The following is a 23,318-nucleotide window of genomic DNA, read 5'->3' as shown; positions in this document are numbered from 1 at the left end:
CGTTGCAAAACTGCCTTCTTCCTCCTTCTTCCCTTCTCCATCCCTCTCTGGCTCCTTCTTTTCCTTCTTTCCACATTTATTCAGCTCCTACAATGTGGCAGCACCGACACCTCAGCATCTCCCATTCTCCTTCAAGACATCCACACAGGCAGGAGCCCCTGCACCCACTGTGCCTGGGCTGGGTCTCTCAGCTCCCTCACCCCTCCTTTTCTGTCCCCTGGCCCTGAAGTGCCCTGTGGCCTAAAGACCAAGCAGGCAGGAGCACGAAACAGAGCGATCAGGACCAGTAGAAAGCTCTGCAGTCAGGCTGAGCCGTGCTGACCGGCCACCTCCCTAGAGTCCCTCCTGCCCATCACCTCCTGCTCTCTCCTCCCCACCGCCTTCCCCTCTGCAGCTCAGCTCCTTCTTCATTGATCCCAGGCTCACCTGCAAGGCGCTCAATGCTTCTCGGAGAGCCTACAACTGTCCTTGTCCTTTGCACATAATTCATTTTCCCCCGAGCACATGTGGCTCCTTTATTAATGGACCTCTCACATTTCCTTGCCAAAAGGACATATGGAAATGATCAATGCTACAGACTCTCCCTTTCCAGCTTAGACGAACATTGACCCGAGGAGGGGGGCATTGGTTACCACCACTGACATTAACCCCCAGATCCTTCTGTTTGGCTATTTAAATGATACAGTAAACTAATTTCTGTCCCACCTTCTCCTTTGTCTTGCCACTAATCTGTCCATTCAGAGAGTCTCAAAATCTCGGCCTATTAGACAGGAAAGGCTCCTAGACATCAAAGAGACCTACTCTCTTATTTTATCAGTGATGAAACCAAGGCTCGAAGAATTCACCTACTGCCCAAAGTCACCAAGCAGGACAGAGGAAGGGCCAGGACTGGAGTCCCAGGACCCTTTCTCCAGTCTGGTTTCCTTCTGTGTCTACGACATTGTCCTTCCGTCCCCTCGAGAAACCGGTGGTGAGTCATTACCCTGTCAGATTTATTCACATGCCCAGCCTCCCGGGACAACATGGGCAGTCTTCTCGACGTGGTGACCTTCTCAACAGCAGACAGGAGCGTGAGACTCGTGGGCCAGCGCTGGGGGTAAGGAAAGGTAGTGGGCAGGCCTCTCTCTCGTCCTGGGTTTGGCCATCACCCAATTTGCCCCTTGGTCCGACTGGTTGTCTGTCCTCACACTAGCCTCTCAGTAAAGAGCCACTTAGAAACGTCGTGAGAACAGGACAGGGCAGGACAGAGGCGGCAGTGGGAGAGAACCATCGATTGCCTACCCAGCACCCATTCTCTCCTTCTTCCTCCCCAGCAGAGCTCCCACTGTGCGCGGGTCTCCTCCACTCCCCACGTGCTGCAGGGATGGCCAATCCACCCCCAGCTCTCAGGGGATCCTGAGTGGTCCAGGAATCCTTCCATCATCGCCATCATTGATTCGGGAACGGGCCAGAGGCCCAATTCTGATCCCCAGAGACAGGAACGGAGACCAGCGGGGAGGGATCACTTCCCAGAACTCTCCAAGAGAGGGAGTCCTTCCTTCTCCTCTCGGCACTGCCGTGCAGGACACGGCGCCTGGGCCTGCGGCAGCCAGCCTGGCTCTGGCCTGAGCACTGGCTTGACAGAGGGGACGGAGGAACAGAAGAAAACTGGGTTTCCAGAAACATCCGTCCAGAGCCTGCCTTCCCTCCCAACTTGCTGTGACACGAGGTCACATGTTTCCTTTTGGTGCATAAAGCAATTTAATACAAGACTTCCCTTGTTGGAAGCTGAATGCACCTTAGCCAGTACCAAGGCCCCAGGGACCACCTTCCTCCCAGGGCACGGTTGCCCTCAGAGAGGCCTGGGCCCCCTCATCCCCCTCTAGAGGCCCTTCTTCTCAGGAGGCTGTGTGCTGGTCCCTGGCAGACCCCAGTCCCTGCAGACTGGCAGACGCCGCTCTCCGCGCCATTCCTCACACCCTCCCACCAGCCCCCAGGCTCCTTCCTGCCTCCTGCTTGCTGTTCCCACTCGTCTGGGATGTGGTTTTCTTGGCTGATGTTCTCTTATTAGCAAATGATCCGGCTGCTGGGAGTGGGGCACGTGCCCGTCCACAGTGTTCTTTGGGCATCCTATGCTCTGGGACCTTCGTGGTATCTGCCAGCGCTTCTAGGAACGGAAGCCGAGAGGGATGATGGGGGCAGGGGTGAGTGGAAGGGGGTCAGCCTCAAGTTTCCTGTCTCCTCTCCATCTGCATACTGACTTCAGAGAGGTGACACGGTGGCAGTCCCCAGTGAGCCCCGGGCTTCACGGGTCCTCTCTACGGCTGAACCTGGGCCCATCCGAGCAGAAACCTTCTAAGCCCCCGAACACCATCCCTCCCAGCTGGGTCTCCTTAGAGTCCTCCATACACAGCCCCTGTCTCGCAGACTCCTGGTGAGGCTCCCAGGCCCTCCGCCCGGATCCTCCAGCTGCCTCTCTGAGCCCCGCCGCCCAGCCCGCCCCAGATGCCCATCTCCTCTGCTCAGCCAGGTCCACCTCTGACTGGAGGGCCTAGGATCTCTGTCTCATCAACAGTTGGGCTCACTGCAGATCGCCATCCCAAAGCAGCCTGCTGCTCTCCTTGCTTTGGCTCTCTGCTATTATTTACTAGTTTAGCTCCGGCAAGCACTCAGGATTGCACCTGGGAGAAGGCGGCTCTGGTACCAACACAGCGCTCCGTCCCTGTCTCCAGTCTGGACGGAGACTCCCCTCGTTCCTGCTCCTGCCCGTCTCCCATCCCATGGCCCTTCCCTTCCCCACCCGCCTCTGTCTTTCCGTGGCTTCCGTGCCCCATCTGTGCGCATGCCTCTCTCGTCTTGTCTCTGCTTCCCCTGCCCCTGATCTTCTAAATATTAAATCCCCCAAACGGCTCAATCCTTGTTTAAAATCCTCTCCTCTTTTCTTGGCACCAAAATGTCGTTGGCAAGGGACTCTTGATTTCCCTTGTTTTTATATTATCATTTGGTTCTTCATTGTTATTTCCTTTTGAGCTGTTTGTAAATTGTTTAGGGGAACGAAAGACTGTATAAATTAAGATGAAATCAATCTGACGCAGGGAACAGTGGCTGAGTTTCCGCCCCCTCCTCTGAAAGAAAAATAAGAATATCTTCCAAACACACCCCTGTAAACCTCATCTCCCCCTCCCCGGGCAGCTCGCTCACCCAGACCACTGGGATCCCCTTCTCTCGGATGCCCATTCGTCTCTGAACCTCTGTAGCTTAAACTCTGTCCCCCCAAATCAGACCAGGACAGGAGCCATTAAAATCTCATCGAATAGTCCGTACAATCTGGGTTTCATTCAATGAAATAAACACTTAATTACAAACATCTGTTTTAGCCTAAATTCTAATTACTTAACCTAGCCATCTGTAATTTTAACGATTTTCTACGAATTTTGTTCTTTGCAGTGTGATTAATGGGAACGGCACGTGAAATAGTGGGTATGTGTCTCCATCCCCAGCTCCCCCGCCCACAGCTCGCACAGCGTCAGGCGGGAGGCAAGAGAGAAACGTGCTGTCAGCCACCTGGAGATGCATCCCGGGCCGGAGTGTGTGTGTGTGTGTGTCCCTGTGTGCTGAGCCCAGCTCGCTCGCTCTCTTTCTTGATGACTAACCCCTCAGCTCAGATGCTCCCTCTCTGTGTCCTCAGAGCAGCTGCCCTGCACACAAGGGGGGCACACACAATTCAGGAGGAAGAGAAACGGGACAAGAGAGACGCCAAGGGTGCAGAAGGCAGGTGGAGGGCAGGAGAGGAAGGGGAAGAGAAGGGAAGGATGTGACTGGGGGAGGGGAAAAGGAGAAGGAAAGAGTCCAGAGAGAAGGCACAAGAAGGAAGAGAGACCGGACCTGAGACAGAGCGCGCAGAGGGGAACTTCGAGAGAGAAGAGGACCCTGGAGGCAGGAGAGAGCGGGTCCCCGTGGAGGAGCTGGCTGGCTGCAGCCTTTTTAGAAAGCTGGATGGGGAGAGAGATGGACCTGGGCTTTCCTGGAACTGATTATTTCTCGCCTTCCAGCTCCCCAGCAAATGAAAGGGCTGGGCTGTTTGTGCTGGGAATTTCAACCCCCAAAGAGACAGGAAGAGGCACCACTTTTCAAAAGGCAGTTGCTAAGTGAGAAGCCTTGAGAAGGATTTGTTGCTGTTTGAAGCTGGGAGCTTTCTTTCCATATTCTTCCAGGTGAGGAGTTTCTGTAACAGCTTCCCTTCCTCCTCAGAGGCACGGAGATGGTGGCTGCAAGGCTCTTGGCACAGAGAGGCCGTCTTGGGCTCTAATCTCCTTCTTCTGTGCCTCAGTTTCTCCATTTACCAAACAAAGGACGTGTGACCACTCTCATCTGCTATAGGATGTCATGAATAGGAAAAGAAGAGGTCGAGGTGGGATAATTTTGTGGGAAGCGCTCCAGGGTTTCTCAGCTCTGTGTACGGTTGAAACACATGGAATGAGCACCCTGGTCTCCTGAGCTAGAAAGAACACACGTCCCTATTTCGTCGGCAAGAAAACAGCAGGGCTCGGCGAAGAGAAAGCTGACTGAGGTAGCACCACAATCCGGGACACAGGACGGACTGTCCTCTCCTGGGGACCGGGGCTGGGTCTCAGGCTCATGCTTCATCTCCTCACATCGCCCCTCTGAAGTAGGCTTATACTCTTGTTCTCCACCCCAAATGTGGAGGGAGCCTCCAGAGAAACCCTCATTCCCTGAAGGTCCCCCACATTCTTGGGGAGCACAGGACGCTGAGGCTTTGGGAGGTCTGAGACTGAATGGGGAAGGACAAAAATGAGATCAGGAGGGCTACTTCCGTGTGACCGGACAGGCGGCCCCTGCTCCACCCTGGATGCCTTCACACCCTGCACGGTGTCCCGCACGTGCAGCGAGCAGCAATGTGGTCTTTGCATCCCCCTCTTCCGAGAAGCCTTCCCTCACCATTCCAGGCAGAACTAAGGGGCTTCACTCGGGTTCCACAGGGCAAGATCCCACAAGGACCATTTAACTAGCGGTGAAGGCAGATCTTACTTCACACATCACGAATCCCGAAAGGTAAAGGCTTTGGCTCTGCTTCACCGGGGTGGATTACGGGCTGGGTCCCCATCCTTCATTCTACCCTGGACTCAGGTCTTTTCCTTCTGACTCCTTACTTTCCTTCTCCAAAAGCGCAGAGTCTGTTTCCTCATTCCCTGACTTTGAAAGTGTCTGTGTGCCTTTCTTTGGCCAGCAACATGATATGGCAATCGCTGTGTGCCCATTCTGGGAAATTAGCACTAAAAAGCCTGGTGCATTCCTACTTGCTTTGTCACAGCCCTGCCATTGCCTTGAGAAGATGCGAGGCGGATTCACAGAGAGAAGGGCTCAGATGTGCTGAACTCCAGCTGGGTTAGGAATCTGTAGCTAATCCTTCCTCACGCCCCAGACAAGCCCCAGACAAGCCGATCTGATGTACGGATCCATGAACTTACAAGAGGGCTGCACGTCACATGCTCCTGCGATTTGGGGGTTGATTGTTACTTGGCATTTATACAGCAAAAACTACCAAAAACATCTCTTAATACTTCTCCCTGAGGAGGCTCTATAGTGAATAACTGATTTGAAGATAGACTTATGTTCCATTTTATGTTCAGAAAAATCTCCTAAAATGGTCGAGCAGAATCAGCCCCAAATGACAGGTAAAGAATTGGAGGTTCAGGGGTGCCTGGGTTAGGCCTCTGCCTTCAGCTCAGGTCATGATCTCAGGGTCCTGGGATTGAGGCCCGCATAGGGCTCTCTGCTCAGCAGGGAGCCTGCTTCCCTCTCTCTGCCTGCCTCTCTGCCTACTTGTGATGCCTCTCTAACCTGGCAAATAAATAAATAAAATCTTAAAAAAAAAAAAAATCAGAGGCTCAGAAGAGTTATGGAACTACCAAAGATCACAGAGCAAGAACCCGGCAAGGCCAGTGTTTGAATCCAGGTCCTCTGTGCCTCCGAGGCCAGTGGTCTCTCAGGCGCATGTGAGCATGGCCGGTCCTCAGCTGGCCTGCCTGTCAAGTCCTTGCAAGCCCTCTCACTGGGTCCTGGGCAGGCCTCTCCTCTGCCTGCCTGTGGTCGTTGTGAGCGCTAATGGAAGGGCTGAGCCCCTCTGAGAGCAACTAGAAATATGGCCCAGAGACTTCTTTATTTCACCAGGCCAGGTGCCGAATGTGGAGGAGTCTGGGCTGGAGAGCAGGCAGCAAGCTTTGCTTCCTTTCCTGGTACTACCCCGTGAGCCTTCCCAGGCTGCCAGCACCTCATCAGAATTTGGGAGCCATGGCTGCAAGACCGGCCGGGAGAGCAGGGGACAGGTCTGCATCCGGCTGGGAGGGACGAGCCTCGTCCTACCATGCTTGAGCATGTCCTGGGCCGTCCCAAACCCATCTACTGGTGGGGAGAAGCCCTTTCCTTCCGATGTCTCACCCCTGCCAAGTCCCTCCTGTGGATTCTCACCTCTTTCAGGTCTAAAATACTTCGTCGGAATGTGCTCCTTAAACTGTTCCCGAAACTCAGTTCTCAAGTGTCCTTCTACCCAGCTCCCTGCTCACAGCTCCCTGAGCTCTGCATGAGCTCTGACCCCTTAGTTACTCCTTCCTTCCAAGGACTGCCTGCAGCCTACGCAGTCCTTGAGGTACACGGCTTGCTGGAAGGGCCCTCCATCCACGCGCCTGCCTTCAGGAAGCCTATCTCTGGATCATGACCTTGGCCAACCACTAATTAGGTGTCTGTTTGTGCAAATACCCAGAAACACCCTTGCCCCTGGACATGTATCAAAGCCAGGTCTTGCTCCTATTTTAGGAGCCCTCCAGGGAAGGTCCCATGCCAGGAGGGTGTCCGGTTCCACTGCCACCTCCTGGGCCTACCTCTTTTCCAATTTGTTCTGTCTCTAGCTCACTGTTCCGCCTTCCTCCTCCCTGATTCCCTCATTCGTTCGACAAACACCCACTAACTACTCTCACTTTGCCAGGCCAGTGTGCAGTGGCACCACAAATGAAGCTCCTAGAAGGGGGAAAACAGCATAGCGATTAAAACTTTGACCTGAGTTCTGATGCTGGTTCCTCTGCTTGCTAGCTGTGTGACCTGGGCTGTTTACTTAACCTTTCTGGGCCTAGTTACATCATCGGCAAAGTGAAGATACTGAAAGCAGACCTTGGAAAAGTTACAAGAGCATCACATGAGCTATCTTATGAGGCTTTGGGAGGCTTAAATGTAACACGGGGGGGACAGAACCTAGAAAGCCAGACAATCCTGGTCTCCTGAGATCTCACCTTTTAACAGACGGACACAAGCCCGCATACTGGACCTGCCCCACAGAATAAGGACATCAAACCCAGCGCACTATGCTGGGGAAAACTCTGCTTCCATCACACATAGAGCAGAGGAAGGAAGTTCAAAGAGGAAGAACATGGGTGAGGGCACAGGATAGCCTCTCTGCATGAGCTCCTGCTCAGAGCAGTGGTCCAGCAGGATGGAGAGAGCCCTGCACCAGGAGTGAGGACATCTCAGAATCTACCATCACCCTTCGAAAGGCTTGATGTTCACCTTTGAACAAGACCTCCACGTCCCCACCCCAAGCCCCATTCCCAGGCTGGGCTTTGGTTTCCTATCCTGAAAAATGAGGACCTGATGAGCTACAAGTACCTTCCAGGAGGAGGACTGTGGATCCTCAATTCAGACAGTTCTCAGCAACAGCACGATCGGGAGTCTGGCCACAGGACATGCACGGACATCAGGATATCACTCAATGACAGATCCGTCCCTCTACACAGGGCTCTCCCTACGGGCCTCCAAGAAGCTTGCTGCTCACAGCTCATTCCTCCCCAAACCTCCCTTGTAACCACTTCCCAGCACTGGTACACACCTCTCTCTGAGCGGGGGCCTGGACCGGGCTGGACCCCAGGAGGGTACCTGCGGGAGGAGGCAAACAGGCACAGTACTCAGGCGGGTACTTACAGCAGGCCCCGTGAAGGGCACATGGTCACAGTTCTCCTGCCACGACTGGTTGAGGCTCTGGGCAAACTCTTGGAAGAAAGCATGCGACTGGTTGAAGATGGAAAATCCCAGAATGTTGACCCGGTCATCCACAAGGCTGTCCATTCTCTGCAGTGAGAACTCCTGCAAGACCCGTGAGTCAGAGAAGGGGGTTAGCAAGGGCAGAGGCATGGGGATGGAGCGCGTCCAGGGCTCTCCTTCTAGTCCCATGAATGTTTGCTGGCAGGCACTCTGCTAGGTACTCAGGATCCAGAGAGAATCACGGGTGGCTCTTCTGAGAGCTCACAGTGTTGGGAGAGGAGAGAAATAAGTAGCATGATCTCTAAGAAAGGGGTATGTTTAACGTGCATGGCATGGGGAGAGGAAAAGTCCAATGAGCGTGGGGGAAGCAGGACTGTATGCACAGATGGTGTGACCCTTTGAGCTGAGCCTTGAAGGAGGCAGAGGCATCCTCTGGGTGGCAAATGAGGATGGACAAAGGTGATTCCAGAAAGAAGTCCCCATGGCGGCTGTGATCGGAAGGCACGGAGGTGAGAAATTGTGGCCCTGTCAGCCAATTGCCTGCCGGGTACTCGGACCGGGCAGCACTGCTCCAAGTGTGGTCCCCGGACCACCTGCCATTGGAACTCTCCGAGATAGCTTTAAAAAAAAATATCGGGGTGCCTGAGTGGCTCAGTGGGTTAAGCCTCTGCCTTCGGCTCAGCTCATGATCTCAGGGTCCTGGGAACTTGCTTCCCCCCCTCTCACTCTACCTGTCTCTCTGCCTACTTTGATCTCTCTCTGTGAGTTAAATAAATAAATAAAATCTTTTTTTAAAAATGTGGCAATTCCTGGGCCCCACCCAACACCCACTGAATCCGAATCAGCTGAGCTGAGGGCTGGGAGTCCGCCTTCTCAATAGGTCCCAAGGTCACATGCACAGCAATGCTTGGGAGTTGCCGGGTGAGCATGGGGGATACAGGGGTGAGGGAACAGGAAGAGAGGAGGCTGGGGAGGTCAGCAGAGGTCAGAGCTCAGCGGCCTGGCCAGCAGGTGAGGAAACCCACATTTCATCCTATAGGGGCTGGGATCAGAGGGGACTGTTGTCAGGGGAGTGACAAAGCCAGGTTTGCTTTCGAAGAATCTCAGCCTGGAGGTCTGCCCATAGGGTTGTGCCTTCTCTTATTATTACATTTTCCCATTCATTTAACAGATACTCGAGTACTTATCATGAGCCAGACCCAGGCACAAAAGATGTTCCAGGCACAAAAGATTCGAACAAGAGAGACTCATGTCCTGCTCTCAAGGAGGCTGTGGGTTCTTGGAGGAGACAGACAGTAAGCACACACAAAAAACAGAATTTCAGCCATCTACGGGAACAATAGTGGAGTAGGGGAAGCTGCTTTGAATGAGGGAGTCAGAGAGACCCCATCCAGGGTAGTGACATTTAAAAGCTCAAGTTGGGGCATGCTCCCAGGAGCCACCGCCCTCTTCCAGGGCCCTGGCTGGCTGGAGTCAGCTGCTCTCCCAGCAAGATAAAACCTGCAGGCACGAGTCCCATGGAGGATGGTCAATGTCAAAGGGAGAAGAATCGCCCTCCTCCGGCAGGGCTGAGCTCAAGGTGTGCGGGCCCTCCAAGGCTGTGTGTGAGGAAACCCGGCAAAGCAGGTGTGCATTTACTTAGCTCACCAATCCTGCTCCTGGAAGAGTGGCTTCCAGCACAGGTCAGGTCATGTTCATGCCCTGAAGTCACACCCAATGCACGCTCATTCCGAGCACCTTGCACAGAGCTCTGTAGTTACAGAGCCCAGGACAAACCCAACAGCCACTCAGCCTATCGGGACAGATGGCAGGAGCCCCGGGGTCCTTTCCGGCTGGGCCGAAGCACTGCTTACACCGCATTGCAGACTCCTTTTCTTAAGACATAGCCCGGCCAGGGCCCCTGGCCTGTCCCTGCACACTCACCTATGGTAGCCGCTGCCAAGGCCTGAGGCCGTGGGCCGGAGCTCCCCGCCCAGAGTCCAGCCTGATGAACCACAGCTTACAAACTAGAATGACAAAGGCTCTTTTGGAGCCTCCAACCCCTGACAGCGTGGAGCCAGTTAAGGATTAAGTATATTTTGGATCCTGCCGCATTCCCGTTAGGGGAACACAGACGTGCCAGAGAACGTATTGACTCATAAGCTGATATTATCTCTGGGCTCTCGAACAGGGCAGCTGCCTGTGCGCTGTGGGCTCCCAGCAGCACGAGGGGCAGATGGCTAATAAGAAGAGATGCATCTGGCAAGGGGACCGGGGGGGGAGGTGGTGGGGGCACAGAGCCAGGCTGCTGTCAGGCAACCAAGGGGCCTCATCAGCGGGAAGGTGCCCCCTCTCCCTTGGCTTTCCTCATCACTCCTCCCCTCCACCCTCTCTCTGACACCTCCTGATGGAAGGAGGCCCATCTCAAGGGAGCCCTGATGTCTCAGATGTCTACACACTCCCCATGGCAATAGGTGCGTATAGTGAGTAAGGGCTTTGGCATTCAGATCTAGGTTCCGCACCATACTGGATGCCCTTAGGGAAGGACCTCTCTGGGCCTCAGATCCTCATTTTAAAATGAGGAACCATCCTGAGAGCTACCCAACAGGCTGTTTCAAGAAACATGGGAAATGCACGCAAAAGGCTTTACATTATATTTTGCACATGGAAGTGTTCAACGTAGGACAGTGACCGATATACGACCCTGAGCTCTCGGGCACCTTCCGGCCCTCAACGGTAGTTCCACTTATTTAGGAAACATGAGTTAGGAAGGTGTTTCCTTCAATTCTGTGCTCTGGGCAGAGGAAGACTGAATGAGTTAATTACAGGCACTTAGAGACGACCCTTTTAGAAGTCAGCCCGTCTGTCTTCTTGCTTTTAATTCCTACCTTCTTATCCCTCAATTATATCTTTTTTTCAAAGGCCCCCCTTAAGATAAAAAGATCCAGGAGCTTCCTTCATAATTCATTCTATTTATAATGACTCATGGGAGAGCTTACAAAAGGACAAAAAAGGGGATGGTGTGTTCTCTTATCATAATTTCCAGGGACACTCTAGACTCTACTCCCTGAGGGCCCTCTCAGGTAGGAAGTGCCTCTTTATGTCTAAACTTGGACTCTTCTGCTGCTGCTGAAGGCTGAACTCTAAATGAATAATGGGAAACCCCTGACCACTGCCAGTTTCTATACAATGAACACCTTCTAAGCCAGTTTTTGCCCAAATGTATTCCTGGGGACACTAGCTTTTCCAGGATGTTAAGAGAAATTTCACAGAAACAAGGTTCCCATTTAAGGTGAGAAGACACTGTATATTATTTATATCTGTATTTTCAAGATTCATCACGCACACTAGCAGTATGAAAAACTTAAAGAAATCCTGCAGGAAAGTAGCTTGTTTAAATTTTGTTCAACCCAGAACCCTCCAAATGTATTACCATGGAATACTTCTTTCTCCCCAAACCCACGAGGGTCTCACAGAAGTGTTCTACAAAATGTACTTTGGGAAATGCTACTCTTTTCTGAGGGAGAGGTGCGGGAGAACTGTGTGCGTGCAAGTGGGAAGAGTGAAAGAAAGAGAGGGAGAGAGAGCCTGGCGTGGGGCTGGGGTTCACGATGCTGAGATCATGACCTGAGCGGAAATCAAGCATCAGCCACTTAACCGACTGAGCCACCCAGGAGCCCTGGGAAATGCTACTCCAAACACATTCAAGAAAATATGGATTATATAGCCCCAAATCAAGTGGCGGAAACATTGTGCTGAGAGGGATATTTCATAAAATTAACAATTTCAGGATTAAGAGCCATCTGGTTCCTGCTGCCCACCACAAGCTGTAGGAAAGCACACCTGGCTCACTTGGTTCCCTGTGCCCCCTCCCCACCGACCACACAGTCCGCTGGCTGCAATCGTACTTGAAATGAGAGAAAGGGCTGGAAGTCCTGGGGTTAAACAGGTTCTTACTGGGGGGGGAGGGGGGGCCTTCATTCTCTTCTTATAAATGGTTCAGGAAGGGAAATCCTGAGGGTCCCCGCTCCCAATGGGACTAGAGTCCATTGCTGTGACACGAGGGGAACCAGGGTGAAGAACAGAGCCAGGGGCCACCTGGTAAAGCTGAGCGGCAGAACAGACCAAGCGCGGATCTACAGTGACCCCAAATCTGCATGAATTTGTGACATCCCCTGCACTGCCATTACCTTCTCGTGGCCTCTCTCCCTCTAAAGGCCTGTATGTTTACAGAGAACAACAATGTCAGGCTTGTCATTGAACCCCATGCTGCCCCCAGCAGAGTGCCTGACGCCCGCAAGCCGTCTGCTAAATGCTGGCTCAGGGCTGTTGATTGAAGACGTTTCTCACTGACCGAGGACCCCGGGGTCCTCAGGGCGCCTAACTCTTACCTAGTCTCCTAGTCTGCTGTCTTCATCCCACAGAAGATGTACAAACATGAGTAAAATTTGCACCACGCCCTGATTATCCTCTGGAGGTTGCATTGTTGTATCTTGAAAAACAAACTCCGGACAGCTTGTTTTCTTATCTTTTGACTTTCACATTAGAACATTTTTAAATGTGTATGCATGCACACATGTATGAGAGAGAGAGTGTGTGTGCGTGTGTGTGTGAATTTTTGAGTGTGCAAAGATTTGCAGGGAACTACATAACTGCCATCAAAGTTCATGTCGCAGCTACAAACGGATACAGGGGATGGTTACCCTTGAATGAGGGCCATTTTGAACAGGCCTGGAAGGAAAGCCTCATGGCTAAGGGTTTGAGAGCGACACGGAGAGGTCATCGGGAATGGTACAACCTAGGGAGCGCCCCTCACTTTCTCCAGCAGGGGAGACATTTCCAGTGTCCTGGTCCACCAACAGGCATCCACTCACCAGCCACCTACAGGGACTTCCTGGCTCTGCAGCCACAGAGCCAAGGGCAAGGGCAGGCTGTGGGTCAGGGGACAAGGTCAGTCGACTAGAGCTAAAAGCACAAGAACTTTGAATGATCCAGATTCAGTTTCTGTGCTCGACTTTAGGAAGAAAAGCAAGAAGGTAAAACATGGGCTCCTGGATACAACCCATCCCCTACCCCTACATCGCCTGGGCCTGGGTCTGGGCAAAATGGGAAGTGAGCAGAGGTGACAATCTCTGATGTTCTGTCTCCCTGGCAGCCCCTTCTCCCTTGTATTCCTAACCCAGGAAGCGTATTGCTATTCCCCCAGCGACATAAACTGGAAACTGCAAATCCTCCTCATCTTTTAACTCCATTTCCAGTCAGTGGGCAATTTTGTCAAATCTGTCTCTCAAATGTTCCCTGAATCTCTTGAGTCTGTCCCTCCTTTTCCAACCCTACCAGGTCCGGCCTTCATCATTTCTCCTTTGCAACAGCCCGTTATCTGAGACCACACCTCTGATCTCAGGAGCTAGGGCTACGCCACTGCCCAACTCCCAGGTGCCATTGACATCCACAACAGTGAGAGTGGCGGCCCCTGGAGTTGTGCAATGTGGCAGTCTCATCAGGATACATCAGGTTGTAGTAAAAAGAACTAAGATGATCCTGAGTTCCAATCCTGACTTGGCCACAAACTGGTTGGGAGATGCTGGGCAGGTCAGTAACCTCTCTGAATTTCAGCCTATTCACCTGTAAAATGCAGGAAAAGTACATCTGCCTTGCCGGGGTAATCCACGGAAAGTGGCTCGTGCACCGTTAGGCATTCATGACATCTGATTCCTGTTCTCCCCAAACACAGTTTACCCTCCACCCTGCCCCCTTTCTCTTTCTTTCTCCCCGATCCTATGCCACTGGCTGGATCCTGACAAAGGGAAATATTTGGCCTGGGGGCTTTTCCTCTCTCTCACTCTCTAAGAAGCTTTTTTTAGCTACTTGTCAAATGAGAAAAGTTTTGCTAAACAAGTCACCATAAGGTGTTAATTGCATGGTGTGGCTATTTGTGTCAAGACAGAAGGCTTGAAGTTCCAGATCTTCCAACCATAAATAATTATAACAAAGCAATACTTAGAATAATAATAATTGCTACAACGCAGTGACCACCAGTTGTGGGCCTGGCAAAGCCGAGCACTTTCTGAGCCGGGTTTCCATTCCTCCCGACAGCAGCCCGATGACACAGGAGCGATCATTGCCGTTGTGAGGCTGCCTTCAGCAGCCTCAAGACCCAGAACAGTGAAGCGGCTCTCCCTAGGGCACATGGCTGTGAACAAAGGGGACTGGATTCAAAGCCAGGCCCAGCTGACATCAAAGCCAGCGCTCCAGGTTTTCATCCCCCCCACTCGCCTCCATGTGGAAGCACCAACCACCAGAGGCCCTCCGAGTTCACTGTGAGATGCTATAAAAACAGCTGGAAAATTGAGTTACAATTGATTTCAGGACGTAGAGCTCAACTTAAAGACCGGTGAGAAGATTCACGGCTACAAAATGAACACCTGTAGCCTGAACATACCAAACATCCACTAAATCTCTCCATGAGAAGGATTTTAATTACATAGGGGTCTGGGGGCTTGGGGCGGGGCCCCAGACTGAGCCACTGAGCGATGATCTTGAGGACCCGGGAGAGGGAGGTTTGCTCCACCCCATTCAGCGTGAAGAGCCCAGAGAAGGGACAGGAGCAAACACCGGGTGGACGCAGGTGGAGAGGGGGGCCTGGAAATAAAGGTGGCGGAACTGAAGGTGCATGTGGCTAAGGTGCAGAGGGAAGAAGGTGATGATGCTGCTTCATAACCTTGACCATCTGGCATGAGTCCTTCAGGAGCCTCAGTCATCCTTAAAACCCCTCTAAGGTCACCATCATTTGAGGCACGGATGCCTCCCTGCCATCTCACTCACTGGGCGGTCTCACTCATTGCTGTGTCCTTAGTGCCTAGAGAAAGTCGGTGACACCAAAAGCTGGCTCGCTGGTTTAACGAAATGATTAGGAGAATAATTGTTCCGGACAGAACAGGTATCAATGCAGAGCTAGAACATTCGAAGGCATATATTGTCTCTCTGGGTATCTGGTCCTGGATTTTCCTCAATATAAACCCATGTTGCAAAACCAGTCTTGGTTTTTACATTTTTTAATCGCTTCATTTTTTATCTCTTTTAATTAGACAAGTTTTCTCGGTACGAAGTGGGGGAAATGACACTCCGCAGTATTGATGTGAGGCTTAAAAGAGATAACGCACAGGAAAAGCCCTCCATTGATTCAAAGGATGATATGAATTCCTTGAGTTACTAGTATTAGTAGAAGGAACAATGACAATCGCTCGAGGCAGGCATCTTGCGTGCCCTTTGAGGCACTGTTAACAGGCAATGAGGAGACCGTGGAGGCCACCAGACACGCCACGAAGATGAGCCTCTCCAGTCCTGCGTAAAATCCTCAGCGGCCCAAGAATCTAAGAGCTCCCTTCCCGCCAGGCCACGGGCAGCCCCTAAACGGTGCCATCCTGATGCCTGATGACCTCTGAAATGTCCCCCAATTGGGCCACCGGGACCCAATCAGGCTGTGATTGTCTTTATAGACCCTTTCCCTCCAGAACTGGTTTCTATTCTTAACAATGACATTTCAAACACACCCTTGCTTTTTGGCTGCTTTCAACGAGGAATCTGCCCTTGGTCCCTTCATCTCTGTGCCCAGCCCTGGCCTCTCACTGCCTGAGGGAGGAGACCAGCAGCTTGCACCACGCAAATCACAAGCCATTCATTAAACATCAATTTCTTACTGAATTAATAACATTTACTACTGCTGTGGACATGGTTCCACATAGCTTACAAGACACTTCCACGTATCACTTCTGGTCCTCACGAGCACACTCAGACCGGACAGGACATTCATATCCCCATTTGGGGGAAAAAGGAACTAAGGTGCCTGGATGTTAACCATCTTGCCCAGAAGACAGGTGGGATTAAGATCCAGGTACTGGCATATAAGATCAGTGCTGATTATCTCATATCTCCCAAGTGTATACTCAGAACTAGGTCACCAGGAGACACGGTATGAACTCAAATGCATGTGCCCTTCAATGAGGTTGTTAATGACTGACAACTTCTAATATTCTCACCCCAGGAGTACTGAGAACACCAGAGGATTCCAATTTCTTAAGCCATTATTATGAAGCTGGATTGATGGAAGATATCCATAAGATGATGTCACTCCCAAACTTGAACTCCTTATCTCCCACCCCCAATCTGACCCCCTCCCTTGGTTGCTTATCTGTGAATGTGACCCTTATCCACCCATCATTTGGTCCAGAATTAATAACTCCTTCTCTGTTTCTCCCATTCTATCACGTTCCCTATCTCATTCTTTCCTGGGTGGGTACATTCATGGTCGTTGGAGAATGTTTTACATCGTCAATGATCTCTTGAGTCTTTCCCCTTCCCTCCATCCCCTTACCCTCTGCCTCAATTCAGATCTTCACCAGCTTTGTCTTGGACTAACAACTAACTGGTTTCCCTTCCTCCAGTCTGGCATTTCTCCAAGCTCCTTGTTGGTGCTATTGCTGGAGGGATCGTTCTAAACTATGCATTTGATCATGAGTCGCTCTCCATTTCCCAGTGCTTTTTACAGCAAACAGGACAAAAACGAACTCCTTAGTTTGACACACGTCTTTTTTTTTTTTTTAAGATTTTATTTATTTATTTGACAGAGAGAGAGATCACAAGTAGGCAGGGAGTCAGGCAGAGAGAGAGGGGGAAGCAGGCTCTCTGCTCAGCAGGGATGCTGAGGCAGATGCGGGGCTCGATCCCAGGACCCTGAGATCATGACCTGAGCCGAAGGCAGTGGCTTAATCCACTGAGCCACCCAGGCGCTCCGACACATGTCTTTTCATGCTGTGATTCCTGTCTACCTCTCTGCCATTCTTCACTTTGCCCTCTTCTATCACCCAAAGCAGGCAGAACTGGCCATGGCCTCCACTGGGCCACCACTATACTTCATGGCTATCCCTATCATCACTCAGAGCCTTTTATCACGTGAGTTTGTTCAAAGCTACTTCCCCAGGACTGGGTGCTCTGGACACACACTCATATTACCAGCATCTACACTGGTGCACAACATAGAGAAAGAAGTCAACACTTAATCGGATGAGCATCTGACTCTTGATTTTGGCTCAGGTCACGATCTCAGGGTCATGGGATCAAGTCCTGCAGCAGGCTCCTCACTGAGTAGGGGTTCTACTTGGGATTCTCTCTCTTCCTTTTCCTCTGCCCCCCCCCCCATTTCTCTCTTTAAAATAAATAAATAAAATCTTTTTTTAAAAAAAAAGTCAACACTATTTACTGATTAAATTTAAGCAGGAAGCCCCTGTCAGGCTGTCCCCCATCTTACCCCATGGACAGCCCAGACGTCACTGACTTCACAAGGCTCTCCTTTAGGGCTATAGCCATTCATCTTTCCCAGGGAACCTAAGGCATGGCAGAAGTCATGGGACAGAAGTCAGGCTCCAGACCTGTGTCTCACAAGTACTCTCAGCCTTTCTCAGGAAAGCCCTGGAGCCACCAGGAGTCGAGTCTGCTGGGTACCCTTTCACACACACACCCCGGCACCCCCCACCCCGGGTTCCTGTCTGTCTATGAAATCTGCATCAAAGCCTCTGGTCTCTGCAGGCCGGGCAACTGCTCTTTGTGGAATGGGTCTTTGAAGAAAGCAGCAGCTGGGAGACTAATTCGTATCTGTCAGTGAATTCCATTTAATGGGAGATTTGGTCCTAAACCTCTCAGCCCCCAAATCTCCTGGATTCTTCTCCCCACATGCTTCCTATTCATTTATCCCCGTGACCTAAACATGTATACCCCTTCCTCCCAGGGACTCTGTCCCTTCTCTGCTTTTCTTTCCCAATGTGAATCCCCAGACAGGACTTCAAACGCAGACCATATTCTGTCTTGTTCATTGATCTGTTTCCCCGTACCTTACTCGATGCCTGGGCTTAGCAAATGCCCAATACACATTCATTAAAGGAATTAATGTTCACCTGTAAACACCCATCGGGGTGGGACCACCTTTCCAAAGCCTTTGGGTCATTTGCTCCCACGAAGAAGAAGGCAGAGGCCAGTGGGGGGTTGGGGGAGAACCCTCCCACTTGTACCCTAGCAGCTGAGATGGTCTTCATTTTGTCTATCGAAGACTGGTCTGTGCCTCTGAGGCTCAATAATGGTTATTAACTGGGAAGGTGGGGCGCCTGGGTGGGTCAGTGGGTTAAAGCCTCTGCCTTCCGCTCAGGTCATGATCTCAGGGTCCTGGGATGGAGCCCTGCATCGGCCACTCTGCTCAGTGGGAAGCCTGCTTCCTCCTTTCTTTCTACCTGCCTCTCTGCCTGCTTGTGATCTCTCTCTCTCTGTCAAGTAAATAAAATAAAATAAAACAACCGGGAAGCTGAAACCTCCGTGGGTCGACCTCACACGAGAAGCTGTGGACACGGTGCTCTCCCCACGGGCTGGGAGGACGACTGCTTCCCTGCTGGCCTGCCTCCCTTATCAGGAGTTGAGTCCCCCCCACACTCCGGATCCATTGATCGGACCTCCTGGTCACACATCAGGTGTGGAACCTCAGGCCTGTAGAGACTCCAGGCACCCCCATCCCCCTCTCCCCAGGGCTCTAAGGAGGTTTTGAGGAAGATGAGCAGTGCTCCCAAACAGCAGCTCCGGCCTCCTGACTCTGCCCGTCGGCAGCTCTGCCCCCGGACCAAGCGATGGGCTCCCACAAGGGACACTCCAGATCAGACAGGACATAGGTGACTCAGGCAGGACTGGGACTTGGGCCACTGGGCTCACAGATACATCTTCCCACAGGGAAGGGCAATGGACCTAATAGGAGAGTTTCAGATCTTGGCCCTTTTCAGAAAAACTTGAGCATCACCTGACACATTGTATCAGGCACGAGACACACGACCGACCTCATCCCTCTCTTCCGGGCACGTATACTTAGCAGCAAGCGGGTGGCGAGTCCCAGACGGTGGGTCAGGATGAGCACTTGAGGAGCCGGGAAAGGTGGTCCCTTTCCTCAGAATTTCCATTGATCCTCCTAAGCGGAGAGCTGGTTGCAAGACAAGGCCTGGAGGATGAGCAAGAGGCAGCCAGATGGCGAGGTGGGAGGAGGAGTTTCCCAGACAGAGACGACAGCCGGCGCAGGGCCCCAGGAGCGAGGGTGTGTGGCACATTCAGGGAACTGCGAGTCTCACAGTCTGGCTGGGGTGAGCCGTGGGCGGTGGGGACTGGGGCAGGGTAAAGCCTGGAGGGGAGTGCCTACGAGGCTGCTCTGGACTTTACCCTGAGGGTCACGGGGAGCTATGAGAGGGCTGTCAGCACGAGGGAGAGAGCATCAGGCATGGTTTCAGGAGGATCTTCATGCTCAGGCAAGGTATCAACCCAGCTTTGCCACAGACAGGAGAGGTATCCACTGTGTGGGTTGTTGCTGGACACCTCGGCCGGATGGGCAGGGGTCCTGCTTACCTCTGGGCTGTGAACAGGAGGTGTCGGGACCACAAAGACGGGGCTGGGGAGAAGCCTCGGATGGGGATTAATGGAGCTGTTGATGCCTTTGACACTGAGTAGAGTCTGACGCTGGGGACAGAGAAGCTGGATTGCTTCATAATAACAGCACTTGCTACTCCTAATGGTGCTTGTAATACAATAGCACTTATAATGTAATAATAATAATAATACGATTTGCCATAATGTCTTTTATTCTCAGACTCCCTATGCTTTCCAAACATTCATTAAATCCCAAACGCTCTTCTCTGCAGGGCCCAAGTTCCTCCGTGCCAGGTGTCTCCCTGATAGCTGCCGCAGTGCCAAGTGGCCTCAGTTTCCCCTCTGGACTCTGGCTCTCAGGCTTTTCTCAGGGGCTGGGGGTGCTTTCTGCCCGGAGCCCTGCAGTGGGCCAGCAGAGAGAATCCGGCTGTATCAGCTCCCAGGAGATGTGCCACTTCCTGCCCCAAGACTCTCTGGTCTCTTCTTCCTGGTTCCCTGGCTAGATTCCTCCTTGTCCATCCTTTCTGCAGATGATGGGGGAGCGGATGGCGGAAGAAATGAATGGACTTACAAGTTTGGCATAGGTAGGCAGGATTTTAAGGTGAGCTCCCAAAACCCACCCCACCTCGAGAGACACACACACACACACACACACACACACACACACACACACAATTACCGGGACTGGGACTATAGCAGGATCTACTTCTATGATTAGATCATGAGGTCCCAATTATCCAGGTGTCTCTAACCTAAGGACATGAGCTCTTTCAAAAAAACAGTTTTCTCCAGCTGGCTGCAGAAGAAGAAAACCGCAGAGAATCAAAGTATGAGAAGGCCTGGTGCAGAGGGAGGTTCTCCGTGGGTGAGAGGAGCTGGGGAGGTCATGGAGGTGGTCCCAGCCAAGGACCGGAGAGTGGCCCCGAATGCTGTGAACAGTTCCCAGCTAAGAGCCGGGAAGAAAACAGAGATTTCAGTCCTAGAATCGCAAGGACACGAATCCTGCCAACATGAAGGAGCCTAGAAAAGGCCCCTGAACTCCGGATGAGAAGATAGACAGCAGATTTCAGCCGGAGCAGAGAGCCCAGCCATGCCATGCGGGACATCTGACTTACGGAACTGTGAGCTAATAACTGGCATTATTTTAAGTTGCTAACTCTGTGGTCACTTGTCGTACAGCAGCAGAAAGTTAATACAGCACAGAAAAAGCCACAAATATCCATTCGATAAGGACAAGGTGTGGGCTGGGAGGTCAAGGGCAGATTTTCAGCTGTACAAGTTCAGCATGTGTTGGCTGAATGACCTTAGTCAAGACTCTCAAGCTTCTCTGGGCCTTGGTTTCCTGCTTTGCGGAATGGACCGCCTCTCTGGTCGTGATGTTTTGGGGCCTCGAGATCCTGAACGGAATAGTTTCGAATGGCGTCTGACACGTCGGTGACTGCTGCGACAATCCCAGCTGTGGAAATGGGTCGATTTTTATGCTCAGACTCTTGGCCGGAGATGATGGGGATGACTGGATCGCTGGACAGAAGGGGAGGTCAAGGCTTCTCTCACTGAATTAATGGAACTTCTGAATCTTTAACATATTTGTGACCGATGGCAAGACAGGTCTTCCCTTCCTCCGGAGCTCTATTACACGGAAGTCCTGGGCAGTCGGAGGGGGACGTTTCTGTTATGTTTCCGGAGATACTGAATCAGAGTAGTCCCCAGAGTCTAGCTCTTATTTCAATTGATTTATTTCATATACGCGGTCTGGTGCACCCAGTCAGTGACATACACGGGTGTGGATGAGAGACTGTGTGTGCCACGTGAGGGTGTGTGTGTCGGGGCAGATTCAGGGAACAAGTGAGTTTCAATTTCTATTACATGGATGATACATAAATATCTCAACCTTAGTTCTGAGAGCCCCGTGGGAGCCACGTTCACGGTCATGCTGTTTGTCAAACATCAGCAAAGGGGTTGTCTGATAATTGCCTCCTCCGAAGCGAAGCAGTTTTTTAAACTCTGCGAGGGTCTCAAAACCCCCTGTTGAACGCTTCTTCAGTTTCCATTGATTTTCCTGGCAGTACTCACTCTGTTCTCATATTCCCTGCCCCGCGCGGGAAGGATTCAAGTGTACTTGGAAGCTCCTGCCTCAGCTTTGGAAACCAGAGCCCACTGTGAAGCCCAGGTGCCGGGTTCCTCCTCCCAGCCCAAGTTCTGGGATAAAGGCCTAATTGGGTCATTTCCATTTTCAACGATCCTGCCTCCCTGCCACTGGCGCCTGGTTCTTCCAGGATAACTGACAATAATGCCTCACTTCCCCCACCGCTCCACCCTAGATCTACGGACTCATCAGCCTCAGCGGAGAATAATCTTTGCTCTGGGTAAAGAGCGGATAAAGGAACACGTTCGAAATATCTCCAAGTCGGTGGTTCTTGGAGAAGCCTCCAGGGGCCGCTTGGGATGATTCTTTTTTTGTCACCTGGCTTGCCAAGGAGGGGGGGTCCTTGCCCAGGATGACTTGGTGAGTAATCACACATCTGTCAGCCCAGACAGGCAGTGGCTTGATTCAAATGCCTCGTGGTCTATAGCCCTGTACTGGGTACTATCCAGAGGACGGAGAGAGAACTTCCAGAAGCTCTGCGGAAGGAACGGCCATGTGAAGTGTGGCCATAACACAGGGGGACCGAGGATGGGAAATGAGCCCCACCAGTCCAGGGTAGCCTGGCATCTTGAGTTGGGTCTGGACCTGTGCCCACCGTCACCCACTCCCCTGACGGCCACCACAGCTGCCAGCAGCTCTCCTTCTCCAGGAAGGGGTTGTTCCTTCCCTAGGGCTCAGGCTTGGGAGACCCTGCCAACTGGGGAGAACAGAGAAGGGGGTACTCTGCCAGGCCAGGCTGAGCCTGCTTCACCGTAAGGAATGTGCCAGACTCTGGATCGGCAGAAAAGTGTGTCCATCAGATGCTTACAGCAGCTGCTTCCTGAGGACATCAGGGCCACCCTGCTGGTAAAACTGGCCAAATCTCCCCACTTTTCCCCAGGCAGCCCTGGCTTCACTTCTCTCTCTCTCTCAGTGGCGCCATCACCTCGCAGGGGGACAACTGTTGACAGCTGCCCAAGGGAGCCCGAAGTGTATCAGGCATCTGGGCCTCATGGTGTTCACTCAGGTCTACTTGGGGCTTGACCTTCCCTCTTGCCCTGTTTTCCACGGTTAGGAAAGTTGGCTGCCTATGCTTGAAGTCGTGAAGGCTCCGAAAGGTTCTTCCTACCTCAAAATAACTTTCCTCACCAACTTCACAGGTTTCCGTATTGTCCACTTCCTTGGTTAAGGCCTCGGCTAAAAAGCAAATGTTGTCTAAGATATGAAACCGTGCATATCCCTCATTTAGCTTGTCCTGCCCATCCCCCATCTCCACCAGGCTAAGCCCCGTAGATTCTTTAAAGCCCTTTGGGTGTATGTAGCCTTCCCCAGGAAGCTTTCCCTGAGCCTGTCCGGCTAGGCCAGGGGGCTCTTCTTTGGTGGCCCCATAATGCCCTGTGAATGCCCTCATCATCCCTTCCTTCCATTTGCTGACCTACAATAATTTACTTGGGTTTATCTCCCCCTCTAGGCTGACCCCCTGGAAGTTGGGGCTTTATGCATCACTGAGTCGCTGACACCATGCACGCTCCGTTAGTGCCCATCCGGTGAACTAGGGGGCCGCCCCCCCTTCACTCCTGGCTCGCTCTGAGAGCTCAGGCGAGTCATGCACTCTCCGCAGCCATTCTCCACAATTGGAAAGCGATGAGATTGAGTTAGATCCTCTCAAGGGTTCCTCCAACTCAATGCTATCATCATCCATTAACATTAGCACAAACGGGGAGGCCCGTTATCTAGC

General features: G+C 52.1%; 1 protein-coding gene across 5 annotated transcripts in view; it reads right to left on the bottom strand.

Annotated features, from left to right (window-relative positions):
* GRIK4 (glutamate ionotropic receptor kainate type subunit 4) overlaps window positions 1–23,318 on the bottom strand; it is a 411,978-nt gene that overhangs the window by 104,362 nt on the left and 284,298 nt on the right. For all 5 annotated transcript variants that reach the window (XM_059183457.1, XM_059183459.1, XM_059183458.1 and 2 more), the window contains one exon: window positions 7,969–8,130. In XM_059183457.1, coding sequence (XP_059039440.1) covers window positions 7,969–8,130 — 162 coding nt within the window. The remainder of the gene's footprint in view (window positions 1–7,968; window positions 8,131–23,318) is intronic.

Source organism: Mustela lutreola, chromosome 1 (genome assembly GCF_030435805.1).
Source record: "Mustela lutreola isolate mMusLut2 chromosome 1, mMusLut2.pri, whole genome shotgun sequence".
Taxonomy (NCBI): domain Eukaryota; kingdom Metazoa; phylum Chordata; class Mammalia; order Carnivora; family Mustelidae; genus Mustela; species Mustela lutreola.
Note: the sequence above shows the minus strand (reverse complement) of the source record. Positions and strands in the feature narration are given on the sequence as shown.